The following is a 21,871-nucleotide window of genomic DNA, read 5'->3' on the forward strand; positions in this document are numbered from 1 at the left end:
ATAAATAAAATGTGGTTTCTCAGTGTCATAAATACCAAATGAAAAAATAAAACCAGTAAAATATGTTTTTTTCTACACAAGCTTTAAAATCTTTGTTAATGTTTAGCTTCAAAATTTTAGAGAAACACACGAAATGATACCCATAAACAACTAGATTACTAAGGAACTAAGCAACAATGGTTCTCCAAAATTATACTAAAGTATGGGTAATCAACATAAAAGTACTGTTGCCTATATAACTGTCTTTTCTTTATTTTCTTCAAAAACTGCTCATTACACTGAAATCTCAAACCTTACCTCCCAATGTTCTCGCCAAATTTAACTGTGCCAAACAAAATAACACCAGTCAAAGCATAAAACAGGATAAGCAGGAACATCCCCATGATTATAAAGAAACTTTTGTAGACAGACACCACTACTGTTAACATCAACATCTTCAGTGTAGCCTTAGGTAAATAATGATTTAATACTGGCATTAAAACATAATTCAAATATAGTTTCAATTTTTTCAACAATATTAACACAACTAAACTATAACATCAAAAAACAATCCATTAAAAGCAACACAAATAACTAATTTTAGCTAGAATACAATGGTTTTACCAGGTTTATATTTTAATGAAAGCACGTGTTACGATGCATGGCAAAATGACTTATTTTAATGAAAGCACGTGTTAGGATGTGTGGTAAAATGACTTTAATAAAAGCACATGTTACGATGTGTGGTAAAATGATTTACTTTAATGAAAGCACATGTGTGGTAAAATGATTTGCTTTAATGAAAGCACATGTTAATGGTAAAATAACTTACTTTAATGAAAGCACATATTAGGATACATGTTAAAATGAATATTATGTTATAGGAAACACACGATGTCTCACAGTCAAATAATGAGACATGTACATTTCAAACAATTTCATTCTAAGGTTCTAGCCAGGAAGCAAAGTCAACAATTATGACAAAAATTGTATTGACCACAGGTTTCAGTGACAGGGATGGTAGGAAAACTTAACTGGCTAAGAAAAATAATTTGACATGTAACAGTAGCCACCAGAATGCATTTTAAGTTATGCTTTGCTCCCTGATTGACTTCACTCTGAAGGAAGGAGAGCAAAGGTTAAAAATGTGAGGTAAGAGAAATTTTAAGATTCTAACAAATATAAAATTAAATTCAATAAATGGTAGCTACTGGTTTGAAGCAGAAAAGTGATGCATAAATTATGTCAAAATTACATGTACCAATTTTTAGATATAGATACGAAAACAATGTCAGTAAGCTTAGCCCATCAAAGATGAAAGAATAGAGTACAATATGAAGAAAAGTCTGGATTGTAGGACACATTTGTAAACTTGTTTGTTACATCTTGTTTTCCTCTACAAAAATAAGTGTCTGAAGCTGAAGTTCTATTTGTAAATTCATGTGAAACACAACCTATCAGCTGGCACTGGTTAACCTTTCTAAAAGTCAAATTGCCAAGGCCTATTACATAATTATCTAGTATGTTTTCATGTCTACTAACAAAATGTGACCTATCAGTCCACCTAGGCTGTCCCATCCTGTAAATTGACTATCAAATAAAAAACACCTCAAAGCCAACCCTTATCATCCATACAGTCAGCAAGCTTTCTTTTTAATTCACTTAAATTAACTGTCTCCATGCCATCCAAATGTAACCTGTTCTAAAGACCAACCACCATTTTAGAAAAATTTTCTTAGCTGAAGATGACTCCTACACTGCCAAATTTTATATCTGTGCCCTCTAGCCCTACTATTCTCATCATTAAGAATAAAAATGATGCCACATCAACACCATAAGTTCCTTTAGCAGTCTTAAACACTTGAGTCAAATCTTCTCTAATTCTTAACCTCTCCTTGTATGACAACACCAGCATCTCAAGCACCATTCCAGTAGCCTAACTCTGAACACTTTCCAACAATTCAACGTCCTTTCTGAGGTAAGGAGCCCCAAACTGAACAATACAATGAAACTATTGCCTCTTTAGACTTGTATTCAATAATTCTGTACATACAACCTACTTTCCCTGCCACTAATTGCAGCATACTGATTGGATGGCTTAAGAAACTAATCAATCTCTACACCAAGGTCTCTTCCTTTCATCATGCTGTAAGGTTTTCCCATCCAAATTATATTTTAAACTATGATAGCTTGCATGCTTTGTCTTGCATTTATTATAATTAAAACCCATCTGCCATCAATTTGACCAACTCACTAGATGATCTGAATCCTTTTATAAATCAGCAACATCATCCTCTTCACAGCCAGCAATATCCAAGACCTTAATATCATCTGCAAATTTAAGTAATTTATTGGCCATTCCTTCATCTATGTCATTTATGTAAATCAAAAAAGAGCAAAGGTCCTAAGAGTGGGCCTTGAGATACTCAACTCATGACATTAATTCAATCTGACTGAATTCCATTTATAACAACCCTTTGCTTTCTTCCATCCAGCCACCTGATCTCTTCCACTCGATCAAGTAATTACTAAAGTCACACGAGAATTTGAAATGTGGGTATACTTTTTTGGGCTACCCTACATTTGGTAACACCTTCACACACACAAATATATATACACACACACATACATACACAGTCATAATGTGTATAAATATATAATATAGTTAATTAATAAAAAAAAAGTTTATGGCAAAAATATAGAGCATTTTTGAAGTATCAATTGCACACTTTCCATGTACCCCAACAGAAGGCATGACTTTTATACTAAACACACAAACATTTTAGAAAAGTAATGAGTATAGGCAAGATCAAATTTAGCTCTTGGAGAGCCCCAGGCTGAAATAGAGCAAGGTCCCCTACATATAGGTCCGTATGTACCATAGAATTAGAAATATAAAAATAGTGTTTGTATGTTTAACACTCTCAATCATACAAACAAATACAGTACAGCAACAATACAACATATTTATTCACAAAGAGTAGATATACATATTTTTAAAAGAAGTATCTCTATTTACAGAGTAAGTCAAAACTGGATCACAGAATGGAAGTTATGAATTATTAACTGCAATTATAGCCATTGCCTACTAGTAAAATTTCTGGCAACTTTTGGGAGAGGGGGAGGTTATAGTTTAGTTAGATCATTCATTAATCCAACACACAGTACAGGTATGAAAAACAACATAATGTATATTCTGGAGACAGGTACAGCTAGCTAATATACCTTGATATACATAGAGCTTCTATAAACATACATCTTTTTTCTCAACATCTTACACATTTTACAAATAGGAAAAAAAAAGAAAAGACTATTTTAAAAAGAATGGATTTAAATCCTTAAAAGGAGAACATGAAATCACTACTCAACAACTCACATGTTTTCCAGTGATAGTGAAAAACCGGAGAATGACAACCACAAATCCAAAGGAGTTACTAAAGTCATTCTGTGGGTTAAAAAGACGTTCATGAGAATTCTGGCTAGGGAATAACTTGTTAGCATTTCATACAAGAATACTACTGATAAAGGTTAGCAATTATAACCCAATTGTTTGTGTAAGGGTACAATCATGTGCCTCAAATATAATGTTGACTTATATGCATTTTATCTAAAATAACTTTTATCTGACAAGATTTTTGTTTTTTTTAATTCAATAAAGATTAGAATTTTCTACAGTTTTCATAAACAGTTACAAAATAGAATTTGATAGATCTGTTTTGATTGTATATAATTATGTCAACCTACAGAGCTTAAAAATAAAGGGTGTAGTTTTGTAATCATATTTTATTCAGTCTATTTCAAGCCAGCAATTGATAGCAGTGTTTAGAAACAAAATAAGAAGGATCCAGGCCTGAATTGATGTCAACAGGGGTTACTTTCAACATTGTTTATAATTGTCATTCATATTTACCTCCTGTGTTCTATATTGAAACATGTCTAATAATAAATATATAAGTGCACTGTGACTTTTCAAACACCCTGTACAACAGTCTATGTACAAATGTCTAAAGAAATACATAACTTAAGCTCAAGCCTATATTAAGATTTAGTTGTACACTTTGATCCTACAATTTGAACAATGAAAATTATAATGGGAAATGGCTGCTTCTAGCATATGATAAACTAGCTTTCTTGTTACCTTTTTGTGACCTAAAGTTGAGTTCACCTTTTAAAGTATATATTTAGTATTCTTGAAAGTATGAGATATCTTAGGTGCATACAACCAAAGAAAAAATAAATGGACAATATCAACAATAAGGACCAATCACACACCTCTAATATTATTATTTATAACAATATGAACAATCATATCACTTGTATTTAAATACTGATAACAAGATTATTGCTAATAAAAATCTAATTTTAATGCAACTATCAATCACAATATTACCAACAGTAGGACCAACCATAAATCTTTTATTTCCTTGAGACATAAAGAGAGCAAGTTCAATGTAATAATTAGCTATATTTCATTTAAATATAACACATAACTTTTGTGTATGATATCATAATATAATTAAATGTGACTGTGTTTGTTTTTTGTTTTGTTTTTTTACACAGAGGTTAGTGTTAATAAGTAACACTAACAATGTGCAATAAATTAATAACACAAGATTATAACCCATCCTCAAGCTAGTTTCTCTATACAATTCCTGATTTACTTACCATCAACATGAAATGCATTATCACCCAGACAACTCCCAGGCAAGTGACAAACAGGTCGTAACGATTCCGTCGACTCTGCCAGTATCCTCTTGGTGTAAAAGCGATACTTTTCATTATGACCTGGATATATGATGATACACTTTTACAGCAGTTCAACAAGAGTGAAATGTATTTTGATGGTAATTATGGTTATTTTAGGTTAAATTTTGTTTTCTCCACCTAAGTCTGACACTGTTCTTAAACTCTTCTATGAAATTCTAAGCTAAAACTAGATTTTCTTGTACAGGGCAATACAGTTATGACCTTAAATGTAATCTGCATTGATATAAATGGATATACTGTTAATTATGATATTTCAAAGACAACTATCAATTATACAAACTTGTGAATGATAGTAAAGAAGAGTATTTCATAATGTCATCTCTATTATCTGCTGATTAGGCCTTTACCAGTGTGGTTTTCAGGTTAACTGGGATTAAAGCTGGGTGATTAGTGGTACAAGCTAATGAAGGAACTAACAATCCCATTAACTGAGTGTTTCACAACTCATGGTATGTACAAACAAAGGAAGAAAAAAGAAAATTTAACTGCTGCCTTCCCCATTAGACCCTTGATTAAGGAGCTCCTCCCCCAAAAAAAACCAACAAAATTGAAAAAAATTGAAGTGAGAAAAAGTACAAAAAAGAAACATAACAGCTTTCTGGTAAAAATTACTCATTTATGAAATGTTTAGAAAAAAAAAGAAGTGAATTAGATAACAAAAATCAACAATATGCTCCATGTAAATAAATATAAATACCCTACAGATTTCAGAAATTAATCAAGTTAAAAAAAAAGACAAATTGCTTACAAACAAGTTTTCTAATTAATATATAAAAAATTTGTTGGTAGTGAAATTTCTAACATATAATCTACAACATGAAATTTTATTACCCCTATTAGATCTGGTCCTTTTTTTGATAAATGGTGAGAAAGTATCAGATACACAGAAGAAAAAAAGAAATGAATTATTAGTAATCAATAAAGTTTCAAGACAGATAACAAAACATAATACTGTTCAAACTATTGTTGTTGTATCACTTAAATTGCAGTACCTTAATTATATAGTTCCAATCAATCAAATTCAACTGTAATTTATTCACTGCTGCCACACAATTCTAATGTTATCAGATAACTTATTGGAGAACGTCATTTCATTGTTAGCAACACTTTTATTAATTAAAATTACAATAAACATTGTGAGTGCAGTTCAGTATATTTTGAATTTCGTGCAAAGCTACATTAGGGCTATCTGCGCTGACTCTTATTAATTTAGCAGTAAAAGACTAGAGGGAAGGCAAATACTCTACATCGACCACCACCAACTCTTGGGTAGCTCTTTTACTAATGAATAGTGAGGTTAACTGTCACCTTATAATGCCCCCATAGCCAAAAGAGCGAGCATATTTGGTGTGATGGGAATATGAACCAACAACTCTCAGATTGTGAATTGATCACTCTAACATTGTGAGAAAAAGGTGTAAGTTTTCCTTCTTCAAGATCACACTTTACAAGTAAACAGACTATACCAAAAACATTCTGAATACAACAATTACTACATGCAGTCTTATTAAAGACATTTTACTTAACCTAAAGTGATTGCCAAAATATATATGCAAGAAATGTTTTTACCTCAATGGCAAAAAGCACAGTAAAGGCAGCAGAAACAGTAGCCAAAGGTATTGTATGGCTTTCATCTTTCTTCCACTAATAAGAAAAACACAGTTTAAATCAAACTGATATTGTTACATTCACTTAGTCACAAACCAGTAAATCACTAAGAAAAAGCATGAGATGCTAACATATTTATAAAGGTTAAAACTTATTTTTATATGTGAACAGTGCTATTTCTTCAATGTCAAAAGGTTTTCTGCACATTTCAAACATAAAACTATGACCAAGCTTAACATACTCATATAATTAAGGGCATAAAGGGTCTTAACGGTCAATATTAAACCTTTCACCCACTAAACTAAACTTTAAAATAAAAATACAACTCTCAAAGCCAATCTTTATCATTCAAATATTTATCACACTTTCCCTTAGACATCCTTAAACTAACTGCACCCACCACAAACAGAAGACAAACCATTACAAAGATAACCTACACTGTTAGAAAAATAAAACTGATTTTAGCTGACGGTGATTCATACCTTACCAAAATGTATATACATGTTCTCTAGTCTTACCGTTCTCCCCAGTAAGTTCATCAACAATATTAATTTCCATTACAAACATCTCAATCAAATATTAAACCTAACAAAGCACAGATTCTTCAAATATGTTTATAAATAACAGTTTTTCTTTCCTGGACATGTGTTTCAAAAAATAGTTCTTTTGTATAGTGTGAACAAGTTCTATTGCATTTCAGTTCCAATACAAATAAACAAAACTTGCATATATTAAACAATGTAAAATACGAAAATTAGTTATACTGACTAGTAAAATACAAGAATTTATGTATGTATTGCAAACAGCAGCAGAGAAAAACAATTAAAACACAAAACAAAATAAATTTACAAATATATCTTACTTACGGTAGTGTAAATATAATTATGTGCAACTTTGTATGCTCCTACAGAGAAACACTTAAGTGTTTCTACAGATAGTTGATGTTTGCACACTTTGTGAAAATAAAACATATTTTTGGCAACTTTTGCCATGATTTTTTACATAAAGATTATATCAACGAAACCAACTTGGTGAACCTCTGATGTTGAGGTGATCTGGAAGGTGTCATTTTGTTTTTTAAAACATACAGTCATTTCCAAAAAACCTTGTGTCATTCAAACAAATTGATAATAAAATAATGAAAACATTTCACTATTACTAATGATAGCAACAATTCTTTTATTTAAAACATATCATGATTTAAATTATGTAACCAGTTTGCCAATTTTTCTATGCACATCACTGTTTGAATATGATGAACAAAATTAGAAATAATTATGAAGCAAGTTTTCCAACTTATCTATTTACAGTGTTTGCACATGGTTAAAAAATAAAAAACGACATTCAATAAACATTTTTGAATATAAATGTTGGAGAATCCCACACTCTACAAAATTTGAGATTCAAAAACAGCTTTTAGAAAAAGAACTTTTTGAAGTCACTTTAGGTTCTTACTAAACCTAATTATGTTTATCTAATAATTTTTCTCTGAAGAGTGTCTGTAGCTTTTAAACAGACACAATTTAATAATAATGTTCTTGAATAAAAGGCTACAAAAAGAAACTACAAAAAGCTTTCCAGCTTTATGGATTATTTATAAGACTTCAGAACATCTCAGTGAATGCTTTTGGTCAATGTTACAGGAGCTATGACTGCCAACTTTCCCACAAAATGAAAAACAACTGCTCTAACTACTTTATTTGCTCTAACATATAAAAAAAAAGAGCAGTTTTGGCTCTATCCAGTCACATTTAAATTTTTTATTGCTGTTTCCAAAGCTTGCTTACATTAGTGAATAAGGAATGTATAAAAGCCAAGTAGAAAACAACAAAGAAATGCTCAAAAATCAAGAAAATGGATGGTTAAGATGTCCTCATGAAATTATACCTTCCTAGCAAATTTGACTTGTTCTTTAGAAAAGGCAGAAAATTTTTAAAAAGCTAAACAAGTGTGTTAGTCAAAGGTGGAGCATTGTGAAGAAATGAATATATGAACAGCTTGTTGAATTATACTAAATAAATATTTTAAAACAACAAAATATCATGCATAAAATATTGCTTGATTTATATCTCCATTCTTTTCAAGAAATAAGACAAACCGTACACTGACACACAGCAAGCTACTGTTAGTCAAGACTAAAACAGCAATAACTCTCTTAAACAGTAAGTTCTGAGTAATATCATAGATGAAGGCCCTAAAGTGGTGTCCATCAGGTCTAGGTGGAAGATGAAGAGGCTGAGCAATTTTCAATCTCTTCTTCAGGTCACACCATCTTCTTTGGTCTACTGTTAGGAGAGCTGTTCCCTATGATGAAGAGTCAGCATAATGTTTAGAGCTTTCTACACATTAATTTGTTACAAACTTCATTTAATTGAATCACCATCTGTTAGACTGAACACTGAATATTCAAACTGTTAACAGTTTTCTACAACATTAGTTTGTTACAAACTTCATTTAATTGAATTACCATCAGCTAGACTGAACACTTTATGTTCAATTTGTTAAGAATTTTCTACAGAATTAATTTATATATTTAAAAATGGCTGGTATGAGTAGAGAAAGCACCAGTAGAGGAGTAAACAATGTTTCGACCTTTTTTGGTCATCATCAGGTTCACAAAGAAAGAAAGGGTTACTGACCGGCAGCTGACCATATATTTAAAGAGAGTTGTGTAATTGAGTGTAGGAATGTAGAGGGTGTGCTTAGATGTTGGATATATTTATTAATATAGATATAACGTTGTTCCTTTGTATTGGTTTATTTTGGGCGAGTTGTTGTTCAAGTAAGGCTTCTTTAATTTTGCATTTGTTTATGTTTGTGTCTTTATTTAGTATTTGGATGTTTTCTATGTTTATGTTGTGCTTATTTGAGTTGCAGTGTTTGAAAACGTGTGAAGGTGACTTTTTGCGTTCTTTGAATCTGGTTTCCATTTTTCCACTTGATTCTCCAATATAGAAGTCTATCACATTGTATTTTATAACTAATGTTGGTGTTGTGTTTGTCAGTGTAGTTTTCACACAGTATAGACTTTAGTTTTGTGCCTGATTTTTGAATAAATTTGGTAATAATGTGAACCTGACGATGACAAAAAAGGTTGAAACATTGTTCGTTTCTCTACTGGTGCTTTCTCTACCCATACCAGCCATTTTTAAATATATAATGAGCTATACTGAACAATGTATATTCAAACTGTTAAGAGCTTTCTACAACATTAACTTTCAAGAACTTTTGACATGATGTCCAAGAGGACTGAGAGATTTCTGAAGCCCTGTTTTGAACCTAACTCTTACCTGATGATAGCTCAATGATATTGATTGAAACGTTGTAGTTATTAAAATGAAAACTTGACTACTGTGAAAGTTGCTGTTACTGTAACTTGAATTAATTATTTCTGTATATTATTGATAAAGCATCTGAAACCATTTTAATAACTTCTTACAAAACATTCCTTGGAGTCCATAGGTTGTTTAGAAAGTTCTTGACCTAAAGAAAGGCTCATTAAAGAGCCCAACACATCATTCCAGTATAATAAAACAATGGAAGAAATATAATTTAAACCAACAAGCACAAAACACGGCCAAAAATACAGCTGAAAAGAAGTTCTCAAAATTAAATTCTTATCTGTTTGTTGTTCAATGGAAAAACAGTTACAAAATTCAAAGGTTCAAAAACAGCAAAATTCTATGTTTATAACACTGTGTGATCAAAGTGAACACTTTAAAAGATATGGGGGTCATTCCATGTCAAATCATCCAGGAGGCTGCAGATGACCCCCACAGAATGCCTTGAAAAAATTTACGTGCTCATCTACCCATATAATGAAAAACTGCCAAAGATTAGATCAATATATCTAATAGTTTCTGATTTACAGCTCTGTAAAATTTAGTTAATTTTTTTATTTTTGGCAAATTCATTTTTGGGCAACTTTTGCTGCTTAAAGCTGCAAGAGTAATGGTGGTAGAAGACTGGAATTTGCTTCACTGACTGAATTAATCTCACAGAATTCAAAAATGGTCTAAAGCCAAGTTTATCTCTCTTAGAATTTTCATAGTGAGGCTGTAAAATCACCTGAAAACCCAAAATTGTAAAAAACATTGGTTTTATTTAATAAGCCATAGCTCTGAGACTTAATATGATACAAAGCTGAATTTTTTTTTCAAATTTCCCATAACATATCAGTTGATAAATCAACAATTGTTGTAATTAAAAGTCTATTAGATCTCATGTAAAAAAATGTAGCTGCATGCAACTTTTTATGATTTAGCTAAAATAGCCCTACTTCAGGCCACAGTTTGACCATGTCACCAGTTATTCAGCCTTTTCAGATTTTTACCATATATTCTTACATCTCTGAATATGATCTACAAAAAAAAATCAAGATGGTGTTCAACCTACTTTTTGAGTATCGTCTGATCACACGTTTTTATTTAGAAACAAATTCAGTTCAGGTGTGTTACTGTGTGCAATTATATCCATACAATTTTGAAAAATACCTGTCAAAATTTTGTGAATCTCACTGAAATATTTTAACGAGCCTTTCACAATGTTAAATAATAAAGTTGTAAGAAACAAGAAATAATTAATTCATTTCTGAACAAGTTTATTGGCATAACTAGTTAGATCACATGGCAATGCAAATATATTGTGTATGCATTACAGTTATGCAGATATGGTTGAGTTTAAGATTCATAATATAATAAATACAAAGGTAAATCAGACACAAAAAGCGCAATGTACAACAGGGGATAACTGAGAAAGATTATAGTCACAAAAAACTTCAATAATCATGACAATGAAATGTTTCAAAAACTGCTTTGGTGATAAATTAGTCTTAACAACATCAAATAAACATTGCTTTGTTCAGACAGCTTGAATAAATTTCTGAAATTTGAGTTTGATTATGTTGAGATCACTTTGACTTAGAACAAAGTGGCGAGCACTACTGTCTTGCACGGTAGGTGCACTTACCAGACAAAGAATATATGGAAAGGAATCCAGCTTTCATCTTTAAGTGACCTTGCAGGCCATGAGAACAGTTCATTTCATGATTTCTTCATAAATGACACCAACATATTGAAATGTTCATCTGATCTATCTTTTATGTTTCCTACATACCATTCATGATTGTATATGCATGCCACATATTTCCCTGACTGATAATTGTCATTGCTATCATTAGACCCTATTTGAGCTGCTGCAGCATCACTTTCACTTCTACTACCAACAGTTACAACTGTGTACATATCATCATCTTATAGCCTTCTCATATACAATTTGTTGGTACAGTGTGGAATAAAGCTATGATGTGACCTTATACCTGCCACAGTTTTGCATTTTTCATAGCGCTCAAGTAGATCAAACTTTACACAATTCTGCAGGACTGATTCCTGATTGACAAGAAAGAACTGAATGCCCTGAATGTGGTCCTTTGCCTAATGGTACATATCAGAGACACCTAAAATTTGATTATTTTTAGGCAATTAAAGGTTTGCACGAGCCACCAGCCTCTTCACCATACCCCCAGCTACATCACATGGACTCTTCCCATGACTAGTGGCAAAACAGTGGACACTGATAATCTTCAAAATGGTAGCATAGATTTACAAGATTTTTAAATTTCTTGTATTGTGAAGCTGCACCATCGCTGAAATAAATAATTTTTTCTGTGTTTGGATATTTCTGTTTAACATGGCTTAGTACTGTGGTAATGAAAGCATGAACAGCCACTGTGTCGTGTTTCAGACAATCTGACAGAACATACATGATAACAGTGATATCTTCTGAATTTGATTCTCTGAAGTACATTACAAAAGGGTGTAGTGCTGCCTGAGAATTATCCCAGTGGTGCCCCTGCACAGCATCCTGAACTATAAAGCTATAGTTTTCAGCATGGTCTAATAACATTATAGCTGTGAAGATCATGTTCAGAGATGTAAGAATATATGGTAAAGGCTGATTAAAATATTTCAATGGGATATGTAACTTTTTTCAAAATTGTATGAATATATTTGCACACAGTAACACACCTGAATTGAAGTTTTTTTGTCAAGTAAAAAACGTATGGTCAGAGGATACTTTAAAAAATTATAACTCAAAAAGTAGGTTGAACACCATCCCAAATTTTTTTGTAGATCATATTCAAAGATGTAAGAATATATGGTAAAAATCTGAAAAGGCTGAATAACTGGTGACACAGTCAAATTGTGGCCTGAAGTAGGGCTATTTTTAGCTAAATCATAAAAAGTTGCATGCAACTATATTTTTGTACAGATCTAATAGACTTTTAATTATAACAACTGCTGATTTATCAACTGATATGTTGTGGGAAATTTGAAAACAAAATTCAGCTTTGTATCATATTAAGTCTTAGAGTTATGGCTTATTAAATAAAACCAATGTTTTTTACAATTTTGGGTTTTCAGGTGATTTTACAGCCTCACTATGAAAATTCTAAGAGAGATGAACTTGGTTTGAGACCATTTTTGAATTCTGTGAGATTAATTCAGTCAGTGTAGCAAATTTCAGCCTTCTACCACCATTACTCTTGCAGCTTTAAGCAGCTACAGTTGCCCGAAAATGAATTTGCCAAAAATAAAAAAAAATTAATTAAATTTTACAGGGCTGTAAATCAGAAACTATTATAGATATTGATCTACTCTTTGGCAATTTTTCATTATATGAGTAGACGAGCACATGTGAATCTTTTTAAGGCATTCTGAGGGGGTCACCTGAAAAATTTTCCAAAATCTGGATGATTTGACATGGAATAACCCATGGTTTAGATGCCAAAAGTTGGCAAAGCATTAGATACCAGCCAGACTAACATCTATGATAAAGATCATGTAAATTGCAGATTGTTTTTTCATTTTGTCTTTATTTGTCCACTTTGGTTCAAGAATTGGAGGGATGTAAAAACAGCATTTCAGATTTGTTTATCTCAGACAAGTCACTAGCCTGAACTGAATGGCCTCTTGGGCAGTGACTCAGAAATGACAAGGAACAGATCTGAAATGCTACATATCTCTGGTTTAGATATCTGAAATGGAGAAATTAAGACAAATGTGAAAAAAGGAAAAAAAAGAAGACCATTTTCAGTTCAGATGAATTTCACCAGAAAATTTGGACCTATAGGTTAACACTTCACTGATTATACCTCTGGCTTTGTATGCTGCATTACATTTACCAGTTCGTTGAACAATGATGGTAGCATAATATATTACAACTGATGTAATGCAGTTACTTAATAAAACAAAATAACTTTGTAACCTAACCAACTTGATAAACTGTTATTGTTTACAAATCTGAAATATTCAAGATACTCCCTGGTGAGATTTCTCACACTGGTCATTACACTTCATATTTCACAGACTCTTAGAAACTTCAAAGTTTGTAATTAAATAGATATTTATATGTCTTAGCAGTAAATAATTAAAAATAATCTAAGCTGTATAAACATGCTTCAAAACAACATATTTGGATATAAGAAATTAACTTAGTTTTAAATCTTGGTGACTGTGTTTTTATTCTAAAATAAAATTCGATACTTTTGGGTAAAGGTTAACATACCTTATTTTCACTGTAATTAGCAATAACAACACCCACGAACAATGTCAGCCCAATCATACAACCAAGAAACACGAATATATGAATATAGATGGCATGGATCTAGAGTTAAAAGAACAAATCATATTTATTTAATGACAACAATAACAACATATGGAATTCACACTGTTCCAAGTGTGAAATGTGAACATGATTATTTAAACATTTAAATAAGTGTTTCATATTTAATTTTTCTAAAATCCTCAAAAGCTAAGGTTTTATTATAGTTTATCTTCACTCCTTTACCACAAAAGGATAAGATAATTTTTTTGTATGAGAAAAACATGTCCTGTTTGATAACATCTTTAGAATGAAATTTAAAAGTTTTTCTAATGACACAAGTTCAGTACTTAATTGTTTTCTAGTATTTCAAGAAGAAAAAAACAATTTACTTTTCTAGTAAAGTACCTGAAATATAAAACCAGGTTTTACAAAAATCTTTCAACTTGTATGTTTATGTTTAGCAACATTACACGAGCATTATATTATGTCAAATATATTCTATATGTACTACTTTTTTTTGTTTTGAATTCTTCCCAAAGCTACATAAGGGCTGTCTGTGATAGCCATCTATAATTTAGCAGCATAAGACTAGAGGAAGGACAGCTAGTCATCACGACCCATCTCCAACCCTCAGGCTGCTCCTTCACCAACAAATAGTGGGATTGACCATCACATTATAATTCCCCCATGACTGAAAGGGTGAGCATGTTTGGTGTGACGGGGATTTGAACCTGTAATCCTCGGATTATGAGGTGAGTTCCTTAACCACCTGGCCATGCTGGGCCAACCACTACTGACAAACACATCTAATGTTCTAGCCTATTGATAAACTATCCCTAATTAGGCCTAGGAAATACTAACTCATTTAAAATTTTACCATTATTGAATTAACATGTTTTGAAACATAACACAGCATAAAGCACATTTCTCTTGCTTATTGAGTCTTTTATAAAAGGAATAACAGCAAAATCGTTACTTAGGTGGAAGATTTTTTTTTGTTACACATTTTATTTAAACAATAAGTGCATACGTATATACAGGGTGTCCATAAATTATTCACCCCATTATAGGCCTTTATAAATCCTTTATTATATGAGCTAACTTGAAACAGTTTGCAGCAACTAATAACACAACTAAAGACATTTTGTTTTTTATTCTGCAGAACATCCACTCAAGACATACTCTTTAATGTTTGGAACAAAATCATCTACCACCTCAATGATCTTTGTGCAACCAAAGGGATTTGCATAGAAGTTTACTGAATTATTGACTGAACTGTGATAGTTTATCTGCATCTCTGTGTATAGTGTGAGTAATATTAAAGTTACTGAACTATTTTAAATTTTTTGAAACAATTTAAAAACAATATTTGCAAACAAATACAATAACATGTGTGCATTTCGTGTTAAACAGGTATAACTTTTACATGATTATTATTCTTATATCAAAACTTTTAAGATTTATATTTTCAATTTTTTTATGATATTACATGAGGGAAGAAAAAACTTACTTAACCTGCAAACAAAACCAATCAAATATCAATGATAATGAAATGTGACTTGCATATAAATATACAAATGATTCCAGTGAAATATTTAAAAAACAAAACACAGTTGGTACACAAAAACTCATGAACACAGTTAAACACAGAGTAAATATAATCATCACACGAAGAAGCAAAAGTCACTGGTAAGTAAAACACATGCTCACAAACATCATTATGCTTTGAAAACAAGACAAAAGAATAAACTTATGAATTCGTAAAGATGTCATATAAGTCATGTATGTGTGTATATATGCACACAAATTCACAGTTATTGTAAAAGCCGCCTCTGACTTTAAACATAGCTGACCAATACCACCCTTATAAAGATGAAAGAAGGACAAAGTCATAGGTGAATTAAGTAGCAACAAATGCTGTAACCTTTATTAGAAGAAACATTAAAATAGCTTGAGCAGGGTTTGCCTAAGAAATAAAAACAGAATATAGTAACAATTAATTTTAAAATTCTTATCTGTTAAAATATGCAAATGGCTTAGTACAGTTTTCCTCAAAACAAATATGCTATTAATTCACTGTCTATCACTGACCTCATAGAATATTTATGACACTTTCATTAAGGATTAGCAGATGACCCATAAAGATTACAGCATAGCTAACTATGAATTATGTAATGTAATGATTATTCTCAGTTTTAAAATACTGAAAACATTCTATCAGTATCCTTGTCATCACATCAAATATATTTAGTTAACCAATGAAACATTGCAGTACAGCTAAAGCTCAGTATTGTGAAAAAAAGAAAAAAGTTTAGCCCCACCTACAAACAAACATTACTAAACATTATAATTCCCTCAGTTACAATTAGGCACCTCTTAGTATTGTATAGACTGTTAGATGAGGGGAAGTGTCAACTTGAATAAGACTGCACATAAAATGGGTTTCAACCCTTTTGGGTTACAAGTATTAAGACATGTTTGTAATAAAAATAAAACACCTTTTTAACAGCAATTATCGAAATGATTAGTACAAAATTATCTGAAACACTCCAGTTCCTCATTCCACTGATTTTATACACTAATACAGATCTGAATTTGTATTTTTTTTAAAGTTTAAAGCTACATGTGCTATGCCCACCATGAACACTGAACTTCACCATTATATGCTGTAAAGCTTAGCACTGAGCCAAAAGAGGGCTGAATGTTTGTTTTTTTGAATTTCACACAAAGCTACACAAGGGCTATCTGCACTAGCCATCCCTAATTTAGTAGTGTAAGACTAGAGAAAAAGTGGTTAGTCATCACCATCTACCACCAACTCTTGGGCTACTCTTTTATCTTTTACTAATGAATAGTGGGATTGGCCATCACACTATAATGCCCCCTCTTTGGCTGAAAGGGCAAGTATGTTTGGTATGATGGGGATTCAAATTTGTGATCCTCAGATTACAAGCCAAACGCCTTAACCCATCTGGCTATGCTGAGCCCAGTGGGCTGGAAGTCTAGGAAGAACTGCTACATAGTTTACATACATTCTATAATCTGTTTTCCTCTACTATTTCTCAACACTTTTAGAATTGAATTATATGCTATTTACATTTATTCTTATTTCGTTATTAAGTTCCACAAAATATATACATGTTCAGATTATTAAAAATTGACAACTACTTTCATCCAATAGCCTCTTACTTCTCATTCCCAGATATACACACATATTAACAATTTTTTCATTCACATTTTTGCATTTGTGATCATTGACAAAAATTTGCAGTTCTTTTTTTTTCTCCTATCAAATGTTTTTGCTTTATTATGCCAAACAAATTTGTTATTTATAACAGTAGTAGTTCACTTCTTCTTCTTCTTCTTCTTTCTTTCTTTTTTTTTTTTTTTTTTTACAATACAGTATATTAGTGTAGTGTACAGCTTATTGTATTACATGACTTAGTAAGCATAGTCAATATTTTAAAAAGAAATGCACATCATGGCTTAGCAGTAAGTCTGAAGGATTATAATGCTAAAAATTGGGTTTTGATACCTGTGGTAGGCACAGCACAAATTGCCCATAGTATAGCTTTACACTTAACAATAAACAAAAAATAAATGTTTTGAATCACTTTGGTAATAAACAGCAGACTATGTGTTTATAATACAGCTTAAATCACATAAATATTCATTTTAGATTACATTCAGAATATACATACATTTTTATCAGCTGAAATCTAAAAATTAATATAAAACTAAATTGATTTATTTTACATGTCAATGATATAATTGCAGGTTGATAAGGAAAGCCTTCATTAAATATTCTAATGCAATGTTAACTAAATTTATTTCTCTAAGCATTTTCTTTCACTCACAAACCTCGAATGATTATGTTACAAACAATCTTATAACAGTATCTGAAAAAAATGGCACTTTAACATTTTCATTAAAAACTAAATACAGATAATGAATGCAAGGAAAAGAAATGAAAATTATCAAGTATTTTTGTGTCATATTACTATATGCCTACATTTTCTCTCAGAATATGGCAGAGGTAATACTGAATAAATGCCCAGATCTTCTACCTTCCATATCAATTAATAGGCAAATACTAAACAGTTCCATTGTTTACACTGGTAATTTCCCAACAATACACATATTACTATTAACTGTGCTTGCTAGAGAACATTTAGTAATTATGATGGATGTTTGTACATCTGGATGAGTCTGATCTGGTAATCTTGGAACATTTCTGTGTTTTTCGATGAGCTTTATATGGTAACACTGAAGTTCCTCTGCATTAGGATAAACTTTATCTGGTATCACTAAAACACTTCTGTGCATCTGGATGTGCTTGGAGAATTTCTGTGTATCTGGATAAATATGATACAACAACCCTTGAAGCATTCTAATGATGTGTATCACCCTGATATGTTAAAACTACTATTTCTGTCCAGTTGGATGAATTTGATATAACCTTAGAGCATCTCTGTCCATTTGAATTAACCTGATATAATAGCATTGGAGCACTTCTCTTGTATCTGGATAAGTTTGATATGGTAACTTTGGATCATCCTTCTCCATCTGTATCATTCTCATGTGGTAAAATTGGAACATTTTGTTCATTTAGATGAGCCTGATAATGTGTTATGCAAACTTTCCATCTTTCCCACCAACTCAGTTAATATATAGTTTTACAAAAATTCTGTACACATTTATCATTTGTTTTTAGTATAGGAAGTCTATTAAAGGAAGCCACTAAGCTCCTCTCCATCTAGTTATTTATGGAATCACATATGCTTTCTCTCAGGAAAGATTGCTGTAACATAGATCACACTCTAAGAGAAGAGACAGTAGCCATTTCTACTTCCAAGTGAAGCAGTGCCCCAGGGATATAGCATTCCTTGTTTTGAAATGAGAGTGAAAGAGAAGTGACAGTGGTCATTTCTACTGCCAAGTGAAGCAATGCCACAAGGATATAGTATCCCTTGTTTTAGGATGAGAGTGACCATCAATTATGTGTGTTGCATTTGCATCCTTAGGAACACATCACTGTTGACCATCAAGTTTTGTTTGAACACAAAAACTGAGAAGAGAGTAATTTAAAGAAAACTACTTTGAGATGTACCCAAGTTAATGTACAGATATTAATTCAATAAAGATATTGAAAGGCATTTGTCCTCTAAAATCTTTATTATGTTTATGAGCATTGAAAATAAACATTGTTTCACTGTGTAATACACCTGTCTCTGTTTTTGCTCAAGGATAAGAAAATGCAGATTTTGCCCCATAAAATATTCTCTGGTGAGCCTCCAGGTATTTTCTGGCTCCTAAATGATTAGCCAAAAGGTAAGTAAATCAGAAAAACTGCATATCCAACAGTATGGTAACCTTAGAGCATTTCAGGAATCTGTATGAATTTCATATAGTAACTTGCTGGATGTGTCTTTTTTTTTCCCATTACCTAAGATTTAATTTTTAGCAAAGTACAAGCAAGAGGACTGGTCTATCTTTGGAACCCCATATGTTTCCAAATCAGACCAGAATTGGGGAGTTTATATTTCACTGGTAACCCTATGCACTATATGTCACATAGACCCTAACCATAATATAAACTATAGTTCTGTAAATTACAAACATCAATCAAATACTTCTCACTTCAGTATACATATCTTTTTACTTATTACAGTTTTGCTACTTGTGTTATATTTAAAGGGAAGTCAATTTGCACTGTTTGAAAAAAAAGAAAAAAAGACTTATTTCGGGTTTATTCTACTTGCTATCCATGATCATTACATACATATATATATAGATATTGCTTGTAGCCTAAGGTCAACTTGCCTTTGTTTTTCCTAGTTCTCATCTTATGTGATTTTTGAACTGCTTATGGTCTAAATTCACCTCACCTACTATAATATACTTGTTATTTATAGTTCCAAATAATCTTTACACTGTTTGATTTTTATTTAGGTTATGAATAGTTTAAGGTATAAATTCATCTTATTTGAAACATTATTTTGTTTTAAACTTATCACCTCTAAGAAAAAATTAAACAGATTTTAACAAAATAACAAAAAAATGTAAAAAATACAAAGAAAAAGTAAAGATTTTTATATCACTGGTTTTGTTTTGCTTGTAGTTATGTATGCATACATACCAAAGCTTCATGCTAATATCTGTAGCATCTATTAATTCTTTTGCAACAGGCTTGGTATAAATATACACTAGTTTGTCTTCACATTTGCATGTGTTAAGTATTTGTGCTATAACATTTGATAGAGCTTGTGTACTTTTACAAAATTTAGTAGACTTTTAATAAAGATTACAAGTTTTTAGTATACAAAAATATCAGAGTGTTTAATGAAATATTTTTACTGAAGATTTGTTTGGGAAAACAGTCTCTTTTGTTACTAGTCTGAATGCAAAGTGATTTCACGTTATGATTAAAATACTATTCTTCATCCCAAATCTCAAATATTATTTGTTTAATCTCTAAATCCTCCTAAATATATTTCAAATGTTTGTTTTCAGTAAATATTTATATTTTATATTATTTTCTATACTCTAACTACATGGTGTCTGTCAACTGACCAACCTTGTAGCCCTCATATTTAGGAATTAATTATAAATTATGCTTTTTTTGTGTTAGAATGACAACATATTATAACATGAAAATACATGTCTTGTCTAAGTAGCTTAAGTCTCATAACACTATATATTTATTTATTTTTTATTATATTGGCCTTCCAGTCATGCCTAACTAACATTACATAACTTGCACTGACATGGTGTATGTGCACTCTCACTACATATCCAATAACACTAAACTGATCTTTAGTCTTCCCTGAGTTTTTAGTGGACTATTATTTTGCAATATACAGTCTCATTTCAATTATTATACATACATATATATATATATAATTAGTATTTAGAAATAAATTATTAAACTTATTTCCCTTAAAATATAGAACAATAAATCTAGAAGTAAAGCAAACAACCATCTCTTCTCACTACGACCTTTGAACTCGATTGCTGCTGGACATAAGTTGCTAAGCCTTCTAAAACTTCACATGTGAAGGATATTATTAAAGTTTTTTGTTTTTTTTAAGTTATATATATATATATGTATGTATGTATGTTTGTATACACACACACAGAGTTGAATCATAAATAACTAAACTGATGATACTACAAAATTCCACTATAATTTATTAAGCTTAACAGTAGCTTTTTCACAAATTAAAGTGGATGAGAAAACTACTAAGACAACATTCTCAGCTGTCAATTGGCTATTCACATCATATAGTCTAGTAAGAGTATGTAAGAGACCATTTTAAAAAATGTAAAGAGGTGAATGGAGCCACCATGTTAGATTCTGTACATCAGTACATTAAGGAAGTAACTCATATATAATATTAAAGTTTGAATTATAACTTACAATTTGATTCCAAACTTACTGACATAAATTCACAAAATAGTAGTTCAATAAAATTTTGAATGCAAGTCAACAAATGCGATAACATTGCCTTTGACCCCTGACCTGTAACAAAAGGTTTAACATCTGTAAAACATCCTCACTGGGTGAGAGCTATAACAATGTTAAATATCTGGAAAACATACTTACCAGGTATCCAAAAGAGAATTAATGTCAAATTACTTCCAAACCCATTAGAGAAAAAAAGTTTAGTAAAAACAGTACAACTACAAAACATAAAAAAACAGGATTAAGATTAATATTGAAACAAATGTTAGTACTAGTAATAAAATAAGTACAATCAATGCTGCACAAACAATGGACATAATACTAAACATTAAACCATATGAGCCAACTACTGTTAAAAACAAACACACAAAAAGATAATGGGGTGTAAGCATGTCTTTATAAGCATAATACACTCCAAAAAAAGTAAAATTAGGAAGATCATTTCAA

General features: G+C 31.1%; 1 protein-coding gene across 1 annotated transcript in view; it reads right to left on the reverse strand.

The window, feature by feature from the left end:
• The window catches only part of na (sodium leak channel non-selective protein na), an 82,805-nt gene that overhangs the window by 12,073 nt on the left and 48,861 nt on the right, over positions 1 to 21,871 (reverse strand). The window contains 6 exon segments of the mRNA XM_076488142.1: positions 298 to 446; positions 3,356 to 3,424; positions 4,645 to 4,764; positions 6,316 to 6,390; positions 8,458 to 8,658; positions 13,921 to 14,019. Coding sequence (XP_076344257.1) covers positions 298 to 446; positions 3,356 to 3,424; positions 4,645 to 4,764; positions 6,316 to 6,390; positions 8,458 to 8,658; positions 13,921 to 14,019 — 713 coding nt within the window.

This window comes from Tachypleus tridentatus, chromosome 2 (genome assembly GCF_004210375.1).
Source record: "Tachypleus tridentatus isolate NWPU-2018 chromosome 2, ASM421037v1, whole genome shotgun sequence".
Classification (NCBI taxonomy): domain Eukaryota; kingdom Metazoa; phylum Arthropoda; class Merostomata; order Xiphosura; family Limulidae; genus Tachypleus; species Tachypleus tridentatus.